Here is a 20496-nt window from a genome sequence, read left to right on the forward strand (position 1 = left end):
CCAGTCAATTCATTCCAGCCATCAACAGGACAGCTTTGCTTCACTCTGTTTATACACAAAGTTCCAAGAACAATTAAATTTTTATAAGATGCCAGAACATTCATCAAAGTTGTACCATTAGTTATAGGGAACAATTCTAAAATGGAACAAGAGTTAAACTTTAGATAAAGCAGATGCTGACCTACTGAGAACAAGCCTGATAACCATTACGTTATTTAGACCTGGGTTGGAGACTCTATAACCTATGATCTAGATTTAATTCATTTTATTTAACTCATGACTCAATTCTGAAAACAGACTTACTACCATAGTGCCTTTAATTTAATAGGATTTCTTTTTGGTAAATTTAGTTTCTGAATACATTTTACAAATTAAGTTCACAAACGGGAAGCATTATGGTATAGAACTGGTTATGAATTCTCTTGCCTCTTCTCACTAACAGTGTGAATTTTGTCAAGTGAGACAATCTCTGAGATTCACTTTCTTCAACTATAAAAAGAGACTAAAATTCTGATTCATACTGTAGATAAACTACACACATTGATTTCATCTCTTGTATAAAACGCTCTAAAATGACACTAAAGAGATTTTTTTTTCCCTTAAGTTATAAATACAAAGCGAGGAAGAGGGTACATATTAGAGGATAAGAATTTTCAGAAGGGTTTAGAAGGCAAAGGCAGATGGAGGCACAGTATTTGACCAGAGAAAGCTGCTACTCACGTGTCTGCAATGGGAAACTCTGATCATAAGGCAAATGATCCACCCCGTGGACAACCTGAAAAAGCTCATGATCTGAGAACCCTAGGTACCACTTAGCAGTGTAAGACAAGGGATTAAAAGTGACAAATATGGTTAAAACCCTCCAAATGGAGTACTTGAGCCCCATCCCAGGCAGTTAAATGATCTTCCCAACTTTCTACCACTTCCACCTCCCAACCAAATATGGAGAGAACATCTCGAAGGTATTGATATTTTGGACAGACTGAATGTGAGGTCACAAAGACAATCATCCATGTGGAAATGTCTTAAACATTGAAAATCAAGTCTAGAGCTCAAGAGGGATGACAGGTAAGGATCTAAGAGCCAAAAGATGAAGCAATAAGATCGAAAGCATTACTTCGGAGGACTGATGCTGAGAAGGGCTAAAGGCTTTGAGAAATATCTATAAGAAAAGTAATTTAACCAGAAGAGAATCAGAGAAGGAAACAGGAAGAAATGGCCAGAGGCAAAAATTGAAACAAGAAAGTACAATATCAAGGAAGCAAAGATAAAAAAGAAAATTTCTGGAAAGGAGACAAGACGTAAAAAATCAAGTGAACTAAGAAAAAGTCATTGAACGTGGTTAGCAAAAAGTCACCCATTCCATGGAACAACCTTCACTCATTTAACAACTATTCTGAGTCTCTCTGACATGCGTTCCATGCACAATATTAGGCTTCCCATGCCTGAGGGAACTAGGAGAGAGACAGGAGTCAGATGAGAAAGCATTAAGAATTAAACAGTGATTCAGACTTTCTTAAGTAATTCTGGGGTAAAAGGTAGGAGTGAAGTGAAATGACAGACTGAAAGGAATACCCACCAAAAGAAAAACCAAATTATGTTTTAACTTTACGTATTTAGAAAGAAACAGAACAAGCCAGTGAAATGGAGGGATGAACATAGTCAAGGCAAGGTCCAAGAAAAAGCAGGTAGTAAGAGACAAATATCATTTGCCAGGGACTTTAGGGAGTTTAGTCTTGAAAGAGAGGAAGGAGTGAATATTCTTCTGAAGTAGGTAGAAGGGAGCAAGGCATTATAACATGCCTTCCTCTCTTTTAAATAACAATAGATATGAATGAAGCAAGAGTCTAGGGCTACAACAGAAGACTGCACAGAAAAATAAAGGTAAAATGTGGACTAAGTGACTGGAAGTTTTGCCAGCTAGATATAAAAAACAGATTAATACAAAAACATATTACAGAGTCTACAGCCATGCCACCCTGAACACGCCTGATCCCATCTGATTTTGGAAAGTAAGCAGGGTCGGGCCTGGTTAGTACTTGGATGAGAGACCACCTAGGAAGACCAGGTGCTGTAGGCATGTAAAAAAAAAAATATATATATATGTATATATACACATATATACATTAGAGTAAAATGGTAGATGCAAGTGTTAGAAATAGCTACCAATGTTAGCAAAACAACAAAATTTGTAGTCATGTGCTGCATAACATTTTTGTCAACAATGGACCATGTGTATGACAGTGGTCCCGTAAGATTATAATGGAGCTGAAAAGTCCCTATCGCCTAGAGGCATAGCCCTCATAATGCTGTGGTGCAAGGCACTGCTCAGCTGTTTGTGGTGATGCTGGTATAAACAAACCTACTGTGTTGCCAGTCATATAATCACATAACACATATAATTATGTACAATACGTAATACTTAATAGTAAATGACTCTATCATCAGTTTTTGTATTTACTACATTTTTATTGTTAGAGTGTACTCTTTCTACTTATAAAAAAAAAAAAAAAAGGTTGCTGAAAACAGTATACCGTGTTATTATACCAGCAGCAACCTCATACATCTGGCGTTTACTGTGTCTCCTGATTGCATCATCTTTTGTGTTTGATTTAATCTCACATTGTTTTGTACAGTAAGATACTATACAGGCTTGCAGCCTAGAAGAAATAAGCCACACCATACAGCCTAGGTGTGCAGAGGGCTATATCATCAACGTTTGATGTTCGAAAATGACAAAAATCACCTAATGACACATTTCTCAGAATGTATCCTCTGTTAAGTGGCACGTGTGTGTGTGTGTGTGTGTGTGTGTGTGTGAGAGAGAGAGAGAGAGAGAGAGAGATATTTTAAGAGCTAAGTATCTAATGACGGTCAAAGATATTATAAGCTTCTACACTCTCTAGTTGTTTGAAAAATAATTAATTTTTGCAGCTTAAACTCATAACCAATCTTCAACATCCTGATTTGGTATCTCAAAGGCAAATGCAAAAAGAAATGTATAAGAATATTTGTTATATATGTCTGTTACTTTTCAGACGAAGAGAAAAACTGTACATTTTTCTTATCACAGACAGCATTATTATCAAATTTGGGTTATTAAGATGGAAGCATGGCAAAAATAACACATTACAGTAGAGTGCTATGTTTCAGAAAACTTCATTAGAAAGAAAACAAATGCACGTTTTATGACACCTGCTAAATGTAAAAAACTTAAATCGAGACTATTTAAAACATAAACTCATAAATATTGTTGCTAACCCCTTCTCCCTATCCCCAAGATACAGGGCTGACTATTGGTATTTTCTAAATATTTATTTTTGATGCCTGACAGCAAAAGGTCCCTGAAGAAATCCTACTGGTAGTTTGCAAAAGATAAAAAAAAAAAAATGTTACATGGGCCAAAATGCTCAGGCTACCCCAGTTAGACTGCCGTGGTGCCCTTTCTACGAGCTAACTGGACTGCCCATATGTAATTAATCCTATAGGCCTCAAATCATAAGAAAAATAGTCTCATGACTGTGAGCCATATTACTTTAGGGACCTAGATCCCAAATTGAAATTATCCTGGACACTCGAAACAAGATATTAAGAATGGATGGAAAAAGATAATCATGACAAGCCAGCCACATATAAATGATATTTGTCCATCATTTATATTTACTGAATCCACAAAGATGAGACTTTCTAGATGAAATCTCTGCACGTAGAAAGTAACACTACCGAAATTAAAGTCTCAAGGACAAATATGAAAACTAGAAGGTTTTTTACAGTGAGATTATGGCTGAAGTACACTATCAGCTACAAGCCAAGTAGAGAAACAAGTGTAGGCCAAAAGAGAAGAAAGGAACAAAGAAGGTTTAGTAAAGGTGACGGGTGGATACATAGGCAATGAGAGATTAAGAAATGGAATGACAGGAGCTGGTAGCTAAAGAAACTTCGAAGTTTGAGATCTCACAAGTAACATACTTTCTGTGAAGCAATTCAAGGGCAAGGCTGTATGCATAGCATTACACGTGAAAATCTTGAAGTAAGGCAACTGGAGACATGTAGAAACTGAAGGAGAAGAAGCAAGCTACAGAGCTCATGCAGTGATACACCAGCAGGCTGGCTAACAACTGGCTGCAAAAGAGTAGGTTCAAGATGTTATAAAACCTGGGAGCAGGATTTTGTAGCTAAACTCACAAAGGAATAAAGAAAGATAAAAGGAGATGCTGATTTTTTTTCTTTCGATAAAGTTTTTTTTAAAAATTCAGGACCTGATTTTCTAATATTTATATCATTTACACTGATAGGAGAGGCAGGACTAAAAAATAAAAACAGCTTTATCTTGACCATATTTAATGCTTCTGAACCTTATATAATATTTAAAAGTGCCCCATATCAGTAATGACAAATTCAGATGACTTTCTGATCCTTCCACTGACCAAGCTAACTTATCCTGAAATTCCTGGAAGGTATAAGCTCTCTCTTTGTAACAAATCATGTTAAAAGAAAGGAACTCAGACCAAACTTTATGAATGTGGGACAGCTACCAAAACTTGAACACATATCTGGCCTCATATCATCAAACAACACAAACATCTAACTTACAGGAAATCATTTACGAGTAAAAAGAAATGTTAGAAGGTTTAGTGATTCTCAAGGGTTTTTAACCACACTTAGTAACTAGGTAGGTGTGTAGCTTGTCCTGCAGATACAAAGAAAGCCAATTCATATGTGAGCTGACCAAACATGTCATTGGATACTAATGACATGCAAGAACCTGTTATTAACTTCTACCCCTACAGGCACTATTAGTTGTCAGCAGCATTTGAAAAAGTCTACATAAATCAAAGAACTTCCCGGGGAAAAGAGACTGTGGAGGTCAGGTAATCCAATTCACAGATTAGAAAACCAAGGCACAAAGGAGTTAAATGCCTCGACTGAAGGCCACACAAAGGACAAGCTGCTGGTGAGTGGCAAAGCTGGGATAAGAATACCACACCCTCTCACCTCCCTCAGTGCCTTTCTCATCCCACCTCCACACACTCGCCCCCCAAACTCAAGATGCAAATGTCTGATATTGCTGATCTGGATTTCCACATAAAGTAATAGTATGGTGCTTTTTCTGGAATGTAAAATAGATGACAGACTCTAAAAGAATGAGCAGAAATTAAGAAAAATATTTCCTTAATATAAAATAATATTTAAAACTGTACCTTTACTGCTTCTGATGAAAGTACATTTTCCTTTTTCTGACTTGTGCTCAAGGGCTCATTTTCAACACTGAAAAATAAAAACCAGTTTCTTTTGAAATGAAAATAGAATTATTAAAATCATAGTTTTTGTGTTTAAAGCAAAAATTGGCAGGTCCTTTATCTGCAATGCTTAAGAGATGAATAAACAAAATGTTAGAATATGCTGACTTGAAAAACACATTAAAAAATGTTCATCCAGAAAAGGAGACGAGATTAAGATGTACAAATTGCCAGTTATAAAAAAAAAGCCACAAACATGTAAAGTACAGCATAGGAAATGTAATCAATAACTTTGCAATAATTCTGTGTCAGATGGACACTAGACTTATCAGGGGGATGACTTCGTTAGTTATGTAAATGTCTAAACACTACGTTGTACATCTGAAACTAATATAATTTTGTACGTCAACTGTAACTGAAAATTTTTTTTAAATGCTCATCCAGGCTTCAGAAATTTTTGTTGAGTCCACTGTTATATTTTGTGTTGATAATCAGCATCACAGTAATGATGTACTTGAACAAAGGCACACTGATGTACAACTATTATAATCTGGGAACGTACTAGCTTTTCTTTATATTGAGGTTCTACATACCCTGATCTTTCTAATGCCTATGCTGAGTATTATTTGGAGTAACTTCTACTCGGAAAAATTTTTATAAGCATATAGGGTCATCTAGCAAGTTTGGGGAATACTCAAAATAGATGCAGGCTTATCTAGCCCCAGGTGTGTTCCAGATGGCACCCTAAGAATCTAATTTCCCAGAGAGTCAATTCTAATTTTGTCTGGATTCCCTTCACAGACTCCCTATGAGATGGCATAATAAATTACTTTGCCTATTAGACATTTCAGCTCTAAAAATTTTATTTCTATATTCATGTTACCTTATTTTCATACTTTCATAATCCTAAATTGAGTAGCTCTACTCTAAAAAGTATCATGACTGTCTTGATATGATGGGGATTGTGCCTGGCCTTGAGGATCTATGAACTAGTAGGTCGGGGGCTTTGTAAAACTCAACCTAGTAGGTAAGACTGATATATAAACAAATACTTCAGTTTAGTACAAGTTTTAACTGCTGAATGAACAAAGTGCTATGGAGCACAGAGGAATCAAGGAACGGCAATGCTGCCTGCTCAGCAAGGTGCCCACAGAGGAGGTACAAAGGCAGGGGGTAATACAGAATATGGCATCCTCATTAAATCATGTTTTGTTTTTAATATAAGACTGGAGCTCAGAAACTTGTGACAGGCAGAGGTAATCCTGCTAAAGATGAGAATGAGACCAGAGGTTAGTGGATGCCAGACTATGAAGAACCTGTCTGGCCTGTTATAGAATTTGATCTTTGTCCTACTAGTATTTAGGCAAGGGACAAGCATAAAGTAGGAGGATGACAAAGCGGGGGAAAAACATCTGGAATCATGAAAGTTGGTGGCAGAGGGAATTGAAAGAAGATGGTTAATAGCTCAGATCAGATAAAGGCCACCCAAAGCAAATGGGATGGATGTGATTTATGCTAGATTTTCCATTCATCAAATCCAGTTCAATTCTGCAGAGAATCCAAGAAACCAATGACAATGATCAAAAGACAAAGATAGAAAGATCATGAATATCTGGAAAATAAAGTGGATTAAAATTTCATTAAGTCTCAGACTCTATACAGAAATAGGTAGACCATCAAGATATAGCCTTGCTCTTAAGCCTTTTAAAATGTTAGTAAGAAAAGCAAGCATGCAAACAGAATAAATATATTAAGTGTGTTTAACACGTGGAAATCCTACAAGGAGAAATGAGTGACAAAAATTGAAAATAATATCGTACAATACAGAATTGTAACCTATATACATATGCATAGCTATAAAAGAAGAATGTCTCAAATGGTTGTTATTTCTGAAGTGAATGGATTCTTATCTCTTTTTCTTATTTTACTAGCCTTATCTTTTGCTACAAGGTTGTTTATAATTCAGTTTGTTTAACTAAATGTCAACTGACAGTGGTCTCCTTAATCTGAATCATAGAAAAGAGACCAGGCAAAATACATGCAAAAAAAGCCTGTAATAAAGATTTGGGGTATAATCAAGAATTCTAACCTTGATGATTTTATGTGTATTCTCTAACTACAATCTATTTGAATGACCTACCTAAAATTTATCTACAATCATTTTAGTCTTCTAGTTATTGCTTTAAGATTCCTAAAATTTTATGTTTTAGAGTATTTATAGAGCTTCCTATAAACTTACTGCCTTAGTGAGACTGTTAATGAAAATGATAAAAGTTTCTTTTCCAATATAAAAGCTCTGCAAAAAATGTAGCTCTGCATTAAGGCAGAACTCTGTATTTTCAAGTAGCTATAATTACTTCCACGCTACACACACACATCAAATGCCAGAAAAACACTGTTGTGTAAGTCAGCACATAAGTACTTTGTATTGAGCAAACTGAAACATTTAAAGCTGAAACCACAAGAAATAATACCTGACACTTCATAAAACTTTCTGAAACATATATGCTATGTTTAAATTTCATGAATCTTATGCTAAACAAAAATTTCAAAATGTGTTGAGTTTTAAAGCAAACGACACATTTGAAAATTTTGATTTAGCTACAAACATCACTGTTTTAATGAAAACTTGCCCCACTTCTTTTCTAGATTACTAGAGTCGCTTCTAAATTGGTCTCTGGCATCTTCGGGATTGCTCTGCTTCAACCTAGTCTTCCTGGTCAGTTACCATTAATCTGATCATGATATTCTCCTATTAGAAAGAAATCTTTCAGAATTCTCTTATCAGTTGATGAATAAAATGAAGATTCTTTAGTATAGACATTAAAAGGTATTCATGACCTGGCCCTACATATACCTGTCTCATAGAACCAGTTCCAATTCTCAGAATATGCCATGTTCACATGCCAGCAAACCACTTTCTTCTCCTGCCTGCAATACCCTTCCCCATTCTGTCCAACTTTTAATCCTAAACAATTTAGTTCTACCCTTAACCTGTATTATTTTGTGCTCCCACTGCACCCAGCAGTATGTCTCATACATTTAACACAATGGCTGACTATCCATTTATCCAACTAGAATTCGAACCCATTAAATTCAGAAACTACATCATTCATGTCTGTATCCCAGAGCCCATCACTGTGCTTGGCACTGTGAAGGTACTCAAATGTCATTTGTTAAATGAATAAATATATAATTGGTATTAAACTGTTTCTCCATTTGTGCCTGCTTACCTTAAACAGAAAACACTATTTCATTGGGAACAGCGTAATGGTACACAATACTCTTTTTTTCTTAACAAAGTCGTACACACACGTACACACACACGTCTCTTGAAAGAATATACCATTCATTTTCATTCTGCATCTTATTTCTCTAAAGTTTTAAGGATGAAGTGGGGCTGGGGGAAGAAAAGTACTCAACAGGGATAAGGTCATTTTATTTTTTAAAAAAAAACACCAAAAAATTAAAATGGAGTAAAGATACTCAAAATACAATGAATTCTTATATATCAGAAGAGACTCGAAAGGTTTGGAGTGTTACTCTGAAAAATACAAGAGAAAGAGAAACACGTTCAAATTCAGACAATCTCAAACCATAAGAAAGATGACAAGCTGTTCCAATTCTCACAATTTAACACCCTTTGGGACCTGGGAATAGTTCAATAGCAGTATTTTTAGAAGTTACACATTTTGCTCATGGCAGGGAGTAAGGGCTAAGCACAAATAAGACTACTTTGCATTTCTAAATACCCTCATCTATTTAGCTAACAGAACTTTGAAAATTAATCTTTCAAAATAGACCAGCTAAATATCAAGGTCAATGTAATACAAAAGCTCCTCAGTTTTCAAGCAACCATATTTAGACTGTAGCTGAAAACCACGAATCCAACATATAGCCATAAAGTATGTACTTACTTTATGCCAGACACAAAACAAACCTCTGGGCCATTAAAAAAAAAAAAAAAAGAGTACATTAACATTCTAGAGTTCAAATAATTTACACAGAAGAGAGTTCCTATCCTGTTGCTTAAGACATACTCTTAGTTTTTATTAAATTCTAACAGGATTCCGCAACTCAAGCAGATAAGCCGCAGAAAAAAAGCACCAGTACGTACACAGTCACTCAACAGGTATGCACTGCATACCTGGTGCTGGGGAGGAGCAGTGAACATACCACACAAGCTCCTCACCCTTATACCTTCAGAACCCCTATCTAGATGCACTACAATCACCTGGGCAATTGTGTTTCTGAAACAGATTCTGGGGCCTAATGGTCAAGGACTGGAATTGGCGTGAGGCCCAGGAATCTACATTTTCCACAACTAACTCTCCCTCCCCTACACTGCTCTGATGCAGGTGGCCTGCAAATCACAATCTTCATAATCTGGCCCAAGAGACTCTATATTCAGCTGAAACTGACAACTGAGAGTTGTACAGAGAAAAGGAGGATCTGATCAGAAGGCTCTCCACTTAATATTTCAATGTATTAAGTGTTGCTACTCAAAGGCTCTGTAGAGTCTACAGCCATGCCACCCTGAACACATCCGATCCCATTTGATCTTGGAAGCTAAGCAGGGTTGAGCCTGATTAGTGCTTGGATGGGAGACCACTTAAGAAGACCAGGTGCTGCAGGCATTAAAAAAAAAAAAAAACAGTTCTGTAAATATCAATTATTTAGAAAACTCACTCCTGTGGAACATGACCAATTTTCCAACACTCATGCCAGACAGAGCTCCTGGCCCCGACAAAGAACTGTTGCCCCAATGAGCACACTGAGCATTATAAATACAGAGTGGGACCGACAAGAAAAACTCCCCTTCTTTCAGTGCCTACCACAAACTGAAGCATAGGAATGCTGCTGGGCTCCCACAGTCAGTTCCTACATGGTCAATGAGAGACAAGTAGGAACAGTGCATATACTGTGTTCACAGGACAGGGCTAGAAACACAGGGAGGAAAACTAAAGCTCCTCACTACTCCCCCTCCTGGAACACAGCTTCTGGGCACTGCCCCCTATCCTGCCTTTTCTCTCTCACATCATTACTGTGGCTGCATCAGAAAAATCTGAACATGTTAAAGATACAGATTCTGTAACTGCCTTCCGGATGCTTGCCCACTTCTCTATGGACACCGGAGTCTGATTTCTTGCCATTTCCAGAAAGGAAGCAATCTTTTATGCTGATAACATCACTGGCAGTAATCTGGGCATCTCTTAACAGAAGGCTGTCCCTGTTTTGGGAATATCCTGGCATCTAAACGGTCTCCCCCAGACCACTGTCCAGAGGGTCTTTCCACCATTCCTAGGGTCTTCTCTGGAGGAGTTCTCTCCTTCCTCTCCATTGCACTCAGCCTGAGGCTACCTGAAATTATCTTCCTACTCTAGACTTTCCCTTCCACTGTACAAGTGTGGTCTGCAGTAGAAGGACTGGCAATATTGTTGAAGACAGGAAAGGGGATCAGGGCAAATCTCCCCATCATGTTCTCCCCCACTAACAGAGAACTCTGCTATTTCCAGAGGCCTGGGCCACTAAGGAGCATCTCTCTCTACAGCAACTTCATTAGGCTTCCCTTCCTGGCATGTTGCTTCTCAGCTTGAGCCCACCAGACACAACTTCTGTAAGCAGCCAAAATCTGGCTTTCCCTTGAAATGCGATCAGATCATACTGACGTAAAATCCTCCAAGTGAAACTTTACCTTGAAGGACTAAATTTTAAAAATATGGAATAAGAAGGGGTCTTTTACCTACCTACTCCCTTTCCCATTGTCGCTAGCAAGATGCTTTGCAAAAATTCAAAATAGACACATGTCTGTTTTAGGCACAACATCTCAGAGACCAAATGTACCTTTCTGGATCTGATTTTTCAAATATGTAAATTGAAAAAAAAATCTCTGCCAGATCTAAAATCCCGTATGATCCTCCAACAGCAGGGTGAGTGGTTTAAGAAATAGGAAGACTAAGCTTGAGGTTTTTGTGATAAAGAAAGAAGAGAAACCAACTCAGAATCAAAGCTAATCCCAGGACATTATAACAAAGAGACAGAAACTTCTACTGTCGTTTGTTTTAAAATTACTGAGGCAACCTCTGGTCCGGTTCTCTATTCCCTTAGACTCTACCCTCTCAGTTCCCAATTCGGTGCTTAAATACAGTATGAATTTTATCCCCACACTTTCCAGAAGGGTCTGCTCATGACTTGGTGACCATCTACACTACTTTGGGGATTTTTCTGATAAACATAACTTCAAATGATAAGCCTAGCGTTCTCTTTGTCCAATGCTATACTGGGTATATTATGGACTAAACTGGCTTTTCTGCACTAACCTGGAGCCCCATCCGGCATCTCCAACCCTGTTTCTATGAGGATAAAAATAGAGTTCCACACTGTCAATTTACAGTTATCTTTATAATTATCTGGAAAACTGTCCATTCATAAATAGTGACGGCCAACAGTAGAGTAGTTATTTTTAAAATAACCATTAACAGAATATAAAACAGGTGGTTATGCACTATTTTGGGGCTTCGAATTAAAAGGTAACTAAAAGGTGCAATCGAATAGCACATATTTTAGCTCCAACATCTGGCATTGGAATTTCAAAACTCTGGAGAAAAATCAGAAGGGAGGAAAGGTAATAGCCATGATTATGAAGCTCTGTTGTTTTGCAATCTTAAAACTCATCTGACAGCCCTTTCTCCATAATGTTGGCTGCTCTCCTATAATTTAGGTGTCCTCCTTGAAGCTAATTTACTTCCAGTCCCACATCTCATACCACCAAATCAAGACCCATAATTATAGTTTGATCACAGGCTACAAATTGACTATCTTGGTATGTGTGATGTGTACCTGAGTTGTCCACCTATACATAGCAATAGTAACTGTTCAAATTCTCCCAAGTCCTCAACCTCATACCCTTCAGATTCTGAACATCTGTGACCCACCTCATAAGAGGTGATGGTCTGAATCTCTTGTCATGATGTGAACTCAAACAGCATTCCAAGTGCCTTCCAAAATGGGTCACTCATTCATGACCCACTCAGCAAACTGTCCTGACAGAGGGCACTGAAGATCCAATGGCAGTTGAGACTGTGCCTTCTCAGAGCTCCAAGAGCGGGACCAAGGCTGACCTCACCTCCATCCTCCAGTTCAAATCCTTTCTCCTCTGTAAATTCTTCCGGACACTGATAAAGCAACAATCTATGTGAAAATATACAAACATACACACGCGCACACACACACACACACAGCCATGCCCAAATGATACTTTCAAAAAGTAAATATCATTTCTATTCCTTACTTCATCTGACCACTGGCTGCCTTCCCCACATCATGGACACCCACTCTCCCTTCCGCTCTGTTGTCTATGCCCATTTTGGCATCTGTGCCAACATGAGCCTGCCTCAGGACTTTGGAACTAGCTGTTGCCTCTGCCTGGGAAAGTTCTTTCCTCAGATCTGTCCATATTCTATTCCCAAATATCATCCAGGTCTTTGCTCAGATGTTACCCGATAGGGAGGCCCTCCATGACCATCTTATCTACACGTCTTACTCCAGACTACTTCCGTCACATCCCATTCTCTCACCCTGCTTTATTTTACTTCAAAGCACATCATACATTAATTTTTATAACTTATTGTCTGTCTTCTCCTACTAGAATACAAATTCTATGTAAGGATAGGCACATTTAGCTATTCAAACTAGATTGTGAAAAGTGATGACATAGCTAAGATTTTTCAAATGGTTTAAATATTACTTCTATAATTTATATAAATATATGCACTATTGTAGAAAATGTTAAAGCACCATTGTTAAGTGAAAAATTCAAAGTTAAAAATCCTAAAGAGACCTTTAACTTCTTGTGAAAATACATATACACACAGACATACCCACAGGAAATGGTCTAGAAAAATGGTACTTGTCTCTGCATAGGCAGGGTTATAAATTGTGGGTTGTTTTTTTTTTTTATTTTCTTATAATTTCATACGTGTTTTACAAAAGCAGACATTACTATTAAAAAGACAAAAAAATACAAAGTATTTCAAAAAGAGAGTATGAACAAGTTTGTGAAAAAAATGCAAGCAACAAATTTAGACTTGGCAAACAACAAAATACTAAGACTACAAACAGATAACAGTAATTTCTTTGTTATCATACTATATATAGCATTGCTAAGCAAGATCTCAATCTGCCTATGCAGAACCATGAAAATCAAAAGCATTACAGTACACATTTTCAGTTTTGACTAATATCACACAATGCGCCCCTCCAGCCAGGACAATAAAAGGCTGAGGGTTCACATCTCACCTGACCTGCTACCAGTTATCAGAATGTAAAATTTTAAATATTTCATTCCTTGTCATAAAAACATGGCAGTTATAGAAAAAAACATGATCTGCCATAAGGTAGCATTCATGTTTTGCATATATTTTAATATAAAGCGTAAAGCAGAAATTTCTAACATATTGGTTAGCTAGCGATTACATAAAACTAGTATTTGTGAGGGCACTCAAATACCATTTTCATGTCATTTCTGGCACTGCTATTTTTGCTACTGGTCATAAGGAACATATAAAGACATGTTCCTTAAAAGCATGTTGCACTAATAAAACCAAAACCGTATTTTACATAAATCTAAAGGTTTTTTATTTAATCCCCAAACTGTAACAATTATTTTGGCTGGATGAGTAAAGGGAAGTGGGAATAGGTATAAAATAGCTCAGTCCTTGTCTACCATCACCAGAGGTCAGTGTAAATTGTCTGAAGTTTAGAAATCAAGAAAGAATAGTAAATTGTTATTTAGACACATGTACAGAAATATAAGAAACAGCTTAAATGAGATTAAAAGTTTCCTCTTAGGAGAGAGTCTCAAAAATGGGGCCTCACCTGTTAAATGTTCCACAAGCCCCTGCATGTCACCTTGGTACTTATTTTAAGAGGGGTAGATTGATTTGTGTGATGTCTGCTTTCCCCACAAAACTGCATGTATGCTTCGAGCCAAAAATCATGCTGCATCGTGTTCACAGCTGGGTGCCGAGAGCCTAGCACAATGCCTGGCACAAGTGGTACTAAATAAATTCTTGGTAAACACTGGTGAGGTTTTCAAATCAAATGATCAAAATGATAGGCTCACATAGAGGAATTAACGAATCCATGTTCATATGTGACTTTCCCAGTAAAACTAACGCCTTCCTGATCTGTAAGGCATACTTCTTTATTTTGTATGCTATGAAGTTTTAGCTTATATGCCAGAACTAGAAGAGACCTTAGAGATGAGGACCACCTCCCTCACTTTATAACCAAAGACTGTGAGGGCTAATGACTGGCCCAGAGTCACACTGCTACTCAAAGTGGATGATAGGTGGTCTCACAAAAAATGAGTTGATATTTTTGAGGCTTTGGCAACACCACCTAGTTTCACACTAAGGAATATATATATAAGCCTAACTCATACTTACAGAAAGTGGCAATGTCAAATTATTCTGCATTATAAATATAATCTCCATGTACCGATAGCCTTAATTATAACTTCTCACTTGAATAAATTAATGGAACTTATTCTTTCTTTGGAGAATTTCTGTCAACTTTGGATCATAAAGTCTCTTTTTTTCCTCTTTTATATACAGATATTCACTAGATCTTAAATTGGTCTTTTTTTCCCCTGAACTAGGTAATTCACATAATTTTTTAAAAGTATAAGGTATAAAATTAAGTCTCCCTCCTGCTCATTCCTTAACCCAGTCTTCCATCCTCCCTAAATGGTTAACGCAACAGTACTGACAGACTTATTTCATACTCTGTCACTTTTTTTATACAAATGGGAGCATATTATACACAATTGTTTACATTTTGCTTTTTTTTAACTTACTGTATCTTGGAGATATTGCCTTACCAGTAGATAAAAAGCTTTCTCATTCTTTTTGACAGCTGTGTAATATTCCATTGCATGGATGTACCAAGATTTATTAATTAGTCCACTATTGATGGGACCTGACATTTCTATCTTTTGTTTATTAAAACAACATTGCAATGACTGAACTTGTACAGGCAACTTTGGGCCTATTTGCAAATCGTCAATGTCTGATGGAATTCCTAGAGAGGAACTGCTGAGTCAGAGTACATGAATGTATAACATTGATAGACCTTGTCAAATTTCCCTCCCAAGTGGTATATCAATTTATATCCCCTTCAGCAGTGTATGAGAATCTCAGTTTCCCCACATCGAACTCATTTTGCTTATCAAAATAGGTAGGATATGGTATTTTGCTATAGTTTCAATTTGTATTTTTTTGAAGATTGACCCTTTTAATGTAAATATAAAAACATAAATTATACAAATGTGTGCATTTTATTTTCCTCTCTCTCAATTGCTAGGACTATAAATTCTTTATTGTGCAGAGCACTGACCCAGGTCAGCTGGGCAGACATCCAGCTGCATGCCATTGTCTTTTATTTCCATTCAAAACCATTTTCTAAAGCCAGCTTCTTTTATGGGTCTTCCCACATTAACACAGAGGAAGCTGTCACATAATGCTGTAAGCTCTGAATTCAGGAAGGAGAATCTGACTTTTGACTCTACTACAGAAGCTGTGAGGCCTTTGATTAGTTATTGGACATGTCCAATGCTTAAATCATATCTGTAAAATGGAGCAAAGCCCAAGCACAGAAGCTTCAATAAAGGGTGCTTTAGCTTTGTCATCAGTTACTCTGTCAGGCAAAAAAAAAAAAAATCACTAACTAAGCAAACAGCTGTTTCATTGCTTTGGGATACTTCCAATTAAATACACCCAGGGGTTAAACATTACTTGACCATGTAGCACTGCCAACTAAACGTTAAAAATGAGTTATTTCTGGTTGCAAAACTTCAATCTGTTTCTCTATCAACATCAAGCTATTTTGTGAAAAGGATCTCCACTCATTTGGAATCTTAATTCCTGAAAGGATGCCCTTTTCTGCCTCTATCCAGGAACTGCTGAGCCTGCGGAGTCAAAGAAGAGCAGGAGGGATGAAGGGAAAGAGCCTCCACTCACCTGCTGGCACACTTACTATCACACCTCCCCAGCGTTCTGCTTTAGCTACCCATTCCGGTAAAAATGAAAGGTCCAATTGATTCACATTGTCAGATGTGTTTGAAGCAGCACAGCTCAGAAGGGTGGTGGGCAAGACGATATAAGAAAAAGTACCAGAACTTTGGGAGTCAGAGAAATCTAAGTTCAAATCTCGCCCCTTGAACCTTCTTCCCCTCATAATATGGAGTAAATCATTCTCCACTGGGAGAGGTATCACTCTCCCTCCAGCCCACCTGGGTGGAGGTGTTCTTGATTATCCTAATGACTAGAGGATGCTACTGGCAATTAGTGGGCGGTGTCACAAATGCCAAATGTCCTGCCAAGGACAGAAGAGCCCAGTTCAACAAAGACTGCTGCACCTGACACCAACAGTGTCCACCAATAAGAACTCGCCTGCCCTTAGTTTCCTCAATTGTCAAGACAATGGTAAGTGTACCAACCTCTCAGGCTGAGTGTAGAGGTTTGAGATGCTGCAAGTAAAAATACCAGCTCAAGAGTAAGTACACAGCCAGCCTTGATAAATGCTGTTATTACATTCCTATCCCCCTCCCAAGTGACAAATGTACAGAGCTCATTTGAAACAGGCCCATCATGTGTGGTACAGCAAAGAAACAAAGTTGAGCAATCATTTTCTCAAAGTGGGAAAATTAATATCACATTTTAGTAGTGCCCGTTTAGCAGACGTTTGCAAAAATTCTCTAAACTTTAAATTGAGAGCCAAGTACTCCATCTAGAGACCTTTATGACCCAGCTTCAACATTTCTTACTGTCTCTTTCATTCTGTCCCACTAATTTACATGGCTCCTAACAGATCATAACCTCCCGCAGGTCTTTGCTCAGCCTGGAAGACTTGTTTCCAATTTCTATCTTCCTGGGTGAGTGCTCTGCCTACAGAAACACCGCTCATGCTTTGAAGGCCCAGTTAAAACCATCTCCACCATGAAGCTCTCCCTGCTCTCTCCTATCACCCCTAATGAGTCAGTAATGTGTGCCAAAAGCCGGGCTAAACATTGTTAACAGTGGTTCTAAACTGGGAGCCACAGAACTGGAGTTCTCAAGGTTTTTTTGTGAACTTCAATTTCAATTTTAATTTCTATATAATCTAAAATAAATTAATATAAGCACTTCCTGGATATCGTCAACAACCTAAAATATGAGTGCTAGCAAGCAACTTGAATACCCACACCTAAATTTGCATATGCAACAGCGTTGATGCTATTAACAAGCTTCTTTAATTGCTTAAAGTTAATGAAAACAGCAGCAAACTCACACAAATCATGTGTTCACACCAAATGAAGCCCAAATAACTTTTAGCACACCATAAAAGCTTTACATTCCTAGCACACCAACCACTGCATGTCTGCTGAACCGAGTCATATGCATATGAAATCACCAGTGCAGAAGGTAAACCTGGCTCCATTAAAACTAAGTTTTCAACTGCCTCTAAGAGAAACAGCCAAAATACCCTTTCTGTTTTGAAAGATCACAGTGACAAATCTCAACTGTTTCCAATCTTAACACCAGGGTGTTGTGTTACTAGGACATTTGGTACTACTAAGTGTTTCCATTTGTTTCATTAAACTTTCAATAAAGGCTTTGTTTATATCCTTGAAAAAGATTTAAGCTCATTTAAAAGGTAAAACACCCACACAAAGGATTATCTGCTATTCCCTTAACATCTGGCATGTTCTAAAAAAGATGAAAAAATTACTGTTCATGTCAGCAGAATTCAAATTCTCATTGTCAAAACGCCACAGTCTGTGCCTATTTGGAATAATGAGAATAAGGTGGTAACTAGACAAAAGACTGGTAAATGCCAAAATAGGAAAGACAGGAAAGCAGGCAAGGTTTCAGGATAATTCTGCTATGAACCTGAAATTGGCCTACCTATCCCTTTCTAACACAGACTCGAGTTTCCAACTTTAGCTAAGTCTACTTGGGATTTCTTTTAAACACCACTTCCACATTATCCAAGACTGTTAATGTTATTACAGTTATTACCACAGGCTGTCTGCCCACACCAGCAGATCTGACGTTCTGCTTGAGCACTGTCAGACTTCTAAACTATTTTTAACTACTGGGTAACTGAATGTTAAAATCTACATGAACAGTCGGGGCAGTAAGAGCTGAAACTTCGCAGGAGAAATTTACCTATTTAGAAGGAGCCTTCTTGGAAAGATGAGGGATTTTATTAACAGATAGTCATAATTGCAAATGTTTCACAAGTAGGGAAACTGAGGAACATAACCGGCTATAATCAAATCATAAACCCTTAATACTAATGGAACTAGCTCAGTCACAGTCACAATTGTCTCCTATCCAGTTTTCTTTGAAGCCCTCCAGGAAGTCTTTAAAACCTGCAGTAACATAACTTTCTGGAGCCCATCCTTCTAATCCCATAGGTTACACACTCTTCTAGTGGAATCTGAGGGAGGAGGGGTTTAATCCTCTTTCCTCACCAAAAGTTGAAAACGGGTAGTTGTTTTTACTTAAATCCTTCTTCCTGCTTCAGGACGAACCGAAAAGACAAGCTTTTTAATTGAGAAACACCTTTAAAAAAACAAACATCAATTTTACAGCAGGTGGAGGAAAGAGAAAAGACTATAGAGAAGACCCACGTTTTCATTACTGAAACCAAGACAGCTGGAGTCCTTGGTTTCTGGAATCAGTAGAAACCTGAGGAAAATGTTTTCCGAAAAAGAGAGACGGGGGCGGGGGGTGCGGGCGGTGAGGGCGGCATCACTTAAACGTTCGGACAATGATAAATAAAACTACCGAGGCTTTTATATTTTGATGAAGTCTTGGGTACTCAGGATCACAATTTTTTTTCAATCATTTTTTTTTGCGAAAATTCAAATAAGACGACAAAATACCAGCGGAGGGGGAGGGGGGTGGCGCGCCAAAGCTTCACCTTTCCCGCACCGGTGGTGCCCGGCTCGCACCCTCGCCGCCCGACGGATGGCTCGGCCGGCTCGCCCTTTTCCCACCGCCGCCGACGGGACGCCGCAGGACTCGCTCCCGCCCCAGAGCTTGACAGCGAGCAGACGCGGGCGCGGAACCTGCGCCGCGGCCCGCACGGGGAGAACGGGCGCGGGCTGCGCGGGGCCCGGGGCGCGCCCGGCGGCGAGCCACCAACTCACATTTAACCGACCCGGGAGTGGGGAGCGATGCGGCCCGGGCACAGGGCGGGAAGGAGGAAACTTTAGCAATGGAGGAAGGAGAACAGAAAGTGGCGAGCCGAGCGAACCTGGCACGACAGCGCCTGGCAGCGGGCGAGCCGGCCAGGAGCCCCAGTCCCCGGAGTCCGCGCAGGATCCCGCACCGCCCCCCCGACGGCCCCCGCGGCTCCCACCTGGCGGCGCCCAGGCCCGGAGCGGGTGGCTGGCTCGTCCCCGGTCTCTCCTCGTCTTCCTCTTCCTTGTCCCGGGAAGGGCTTCGGGGAGCGAAGAACCGGGAGAAGCTGTGCCAGGGGCCGCCGCCCCTCCTCCGGCCGCCGGACATCTCCCGGGCGCGGCTGCCCGTCCAGGGCCGTCTGCTGGGAGCTGGCGAGGCGGCGTCCTGCGTCCGGAGCCCAGCCCAGGGGGAACCGACTGGACGCCGGACGCCGGCGTGGCTCAGTCCATCCCCAGCCGGAGAGGCGGGCGCGACGCGCTCCCGGACTCGCTGCCCTTGCTCGGCGCCGCGGCTCCTCCTCCCGCCCCCGCTGGACGCCCCGGGGAGGAGCCAGAGGCCACGGCTCCGCCCCGGCCCGTCCTGGCCTCGCCGCGGTCCTCCCAGGCTGGCCGGGTCGCCGCTGAAAGTGCCGACCTGGGACCCGGAGCCAGGAACTCGCCACCCACAACGCTGGCTCAGGGTTTCGCGCCCCAGGCCAGTTCAGGCTGCATCCTATCTGGCTTTGCGCTCAATTCCGACTTTATATGGGTGATTTGTTTTCTGTCCTCCAGTCAGTGCACGGAAAGCTTTCAGACTTTTGGAAGAGGTTTACGAACTAAAGTTTGTGAAAGTACCTGGTAAACTGCATTAGAAGGGTGGCGGGGCGGCCCTGCAGCTAAACAAGCAGCTGCTTGAAGACAGTCTCCACCAGGGCTGCAAAAGATGAAGTTACCCAAGGGCCGAGCCTCAGAAGTGGAGGAGGTGCCTGTCTAGGTCTATCAACAACTCGTTTCTTGTTTGGCCGGCCGACGTGTGGAGTAACA

The 20496-nt window shown here is 39.7% G+C and overlaps 1 protein-coding gene and 2 pseudogenes across 2 annotated transcripts in view; 2 read left to right on the top strand and 1 right to left on the bottom strand.

Annotated features, from left to right (window-relative positions):
• CRYBG3 (crystallin beta-gamma domain containing 3) overlaps positions 1-19960 on the bottom strand; it is a 92466-nt gene extending 72506 nt beyond the window's left edge. Inside the window, exons 1-2 of one of the 2 annotated variants that reach the window (XM_016156487.2) lie at positions 19653-19959; positions 5202-5268 (exon numbers count right to left, since the gene is read on the bottom strand). In XM_016156487.2, coding sequence (XP_016011973.2) covers positions 5202-5268; positions 19653-19801 — 216 coding nt within the window. In that variant the 5' untranslated portion in view covers positions 19802-19959. Of the gene's footprint in view, positions 1-5201; positions 5269-19652 lie in introns of both variants that reach the window. The other variant, XM_016156488.2, reaches the window with a different exon arrangement.
• Positions 1962-2080, top strand: LOC118602259 (annotated as a pseudogene).
• LOC118602254 lies at positions 9759-9877 on the top strand (annotated as a pseudogene).
• Positions 19961-20496: the final 536 nt, after the last annotated feature.

Source organism: Rousettus aegyptiacus, unplaced genomic scaffold (genome assembly GCF_014176215.1).
Source record: "Rousettus aegyptiacus isolate mRouAeg1 unplaced genomic scaffold, mRouAeg1.p scaffold_m13_p_4, whole genome shotgun sequence".
Taxonomy (NCBI): domain Eukaryota; kingdom Metazoa; phylum Chordata; class Mammalia; order Chiroptera; family Pteropodidae; genus Rousettus; species Rousettus aegyptiacus.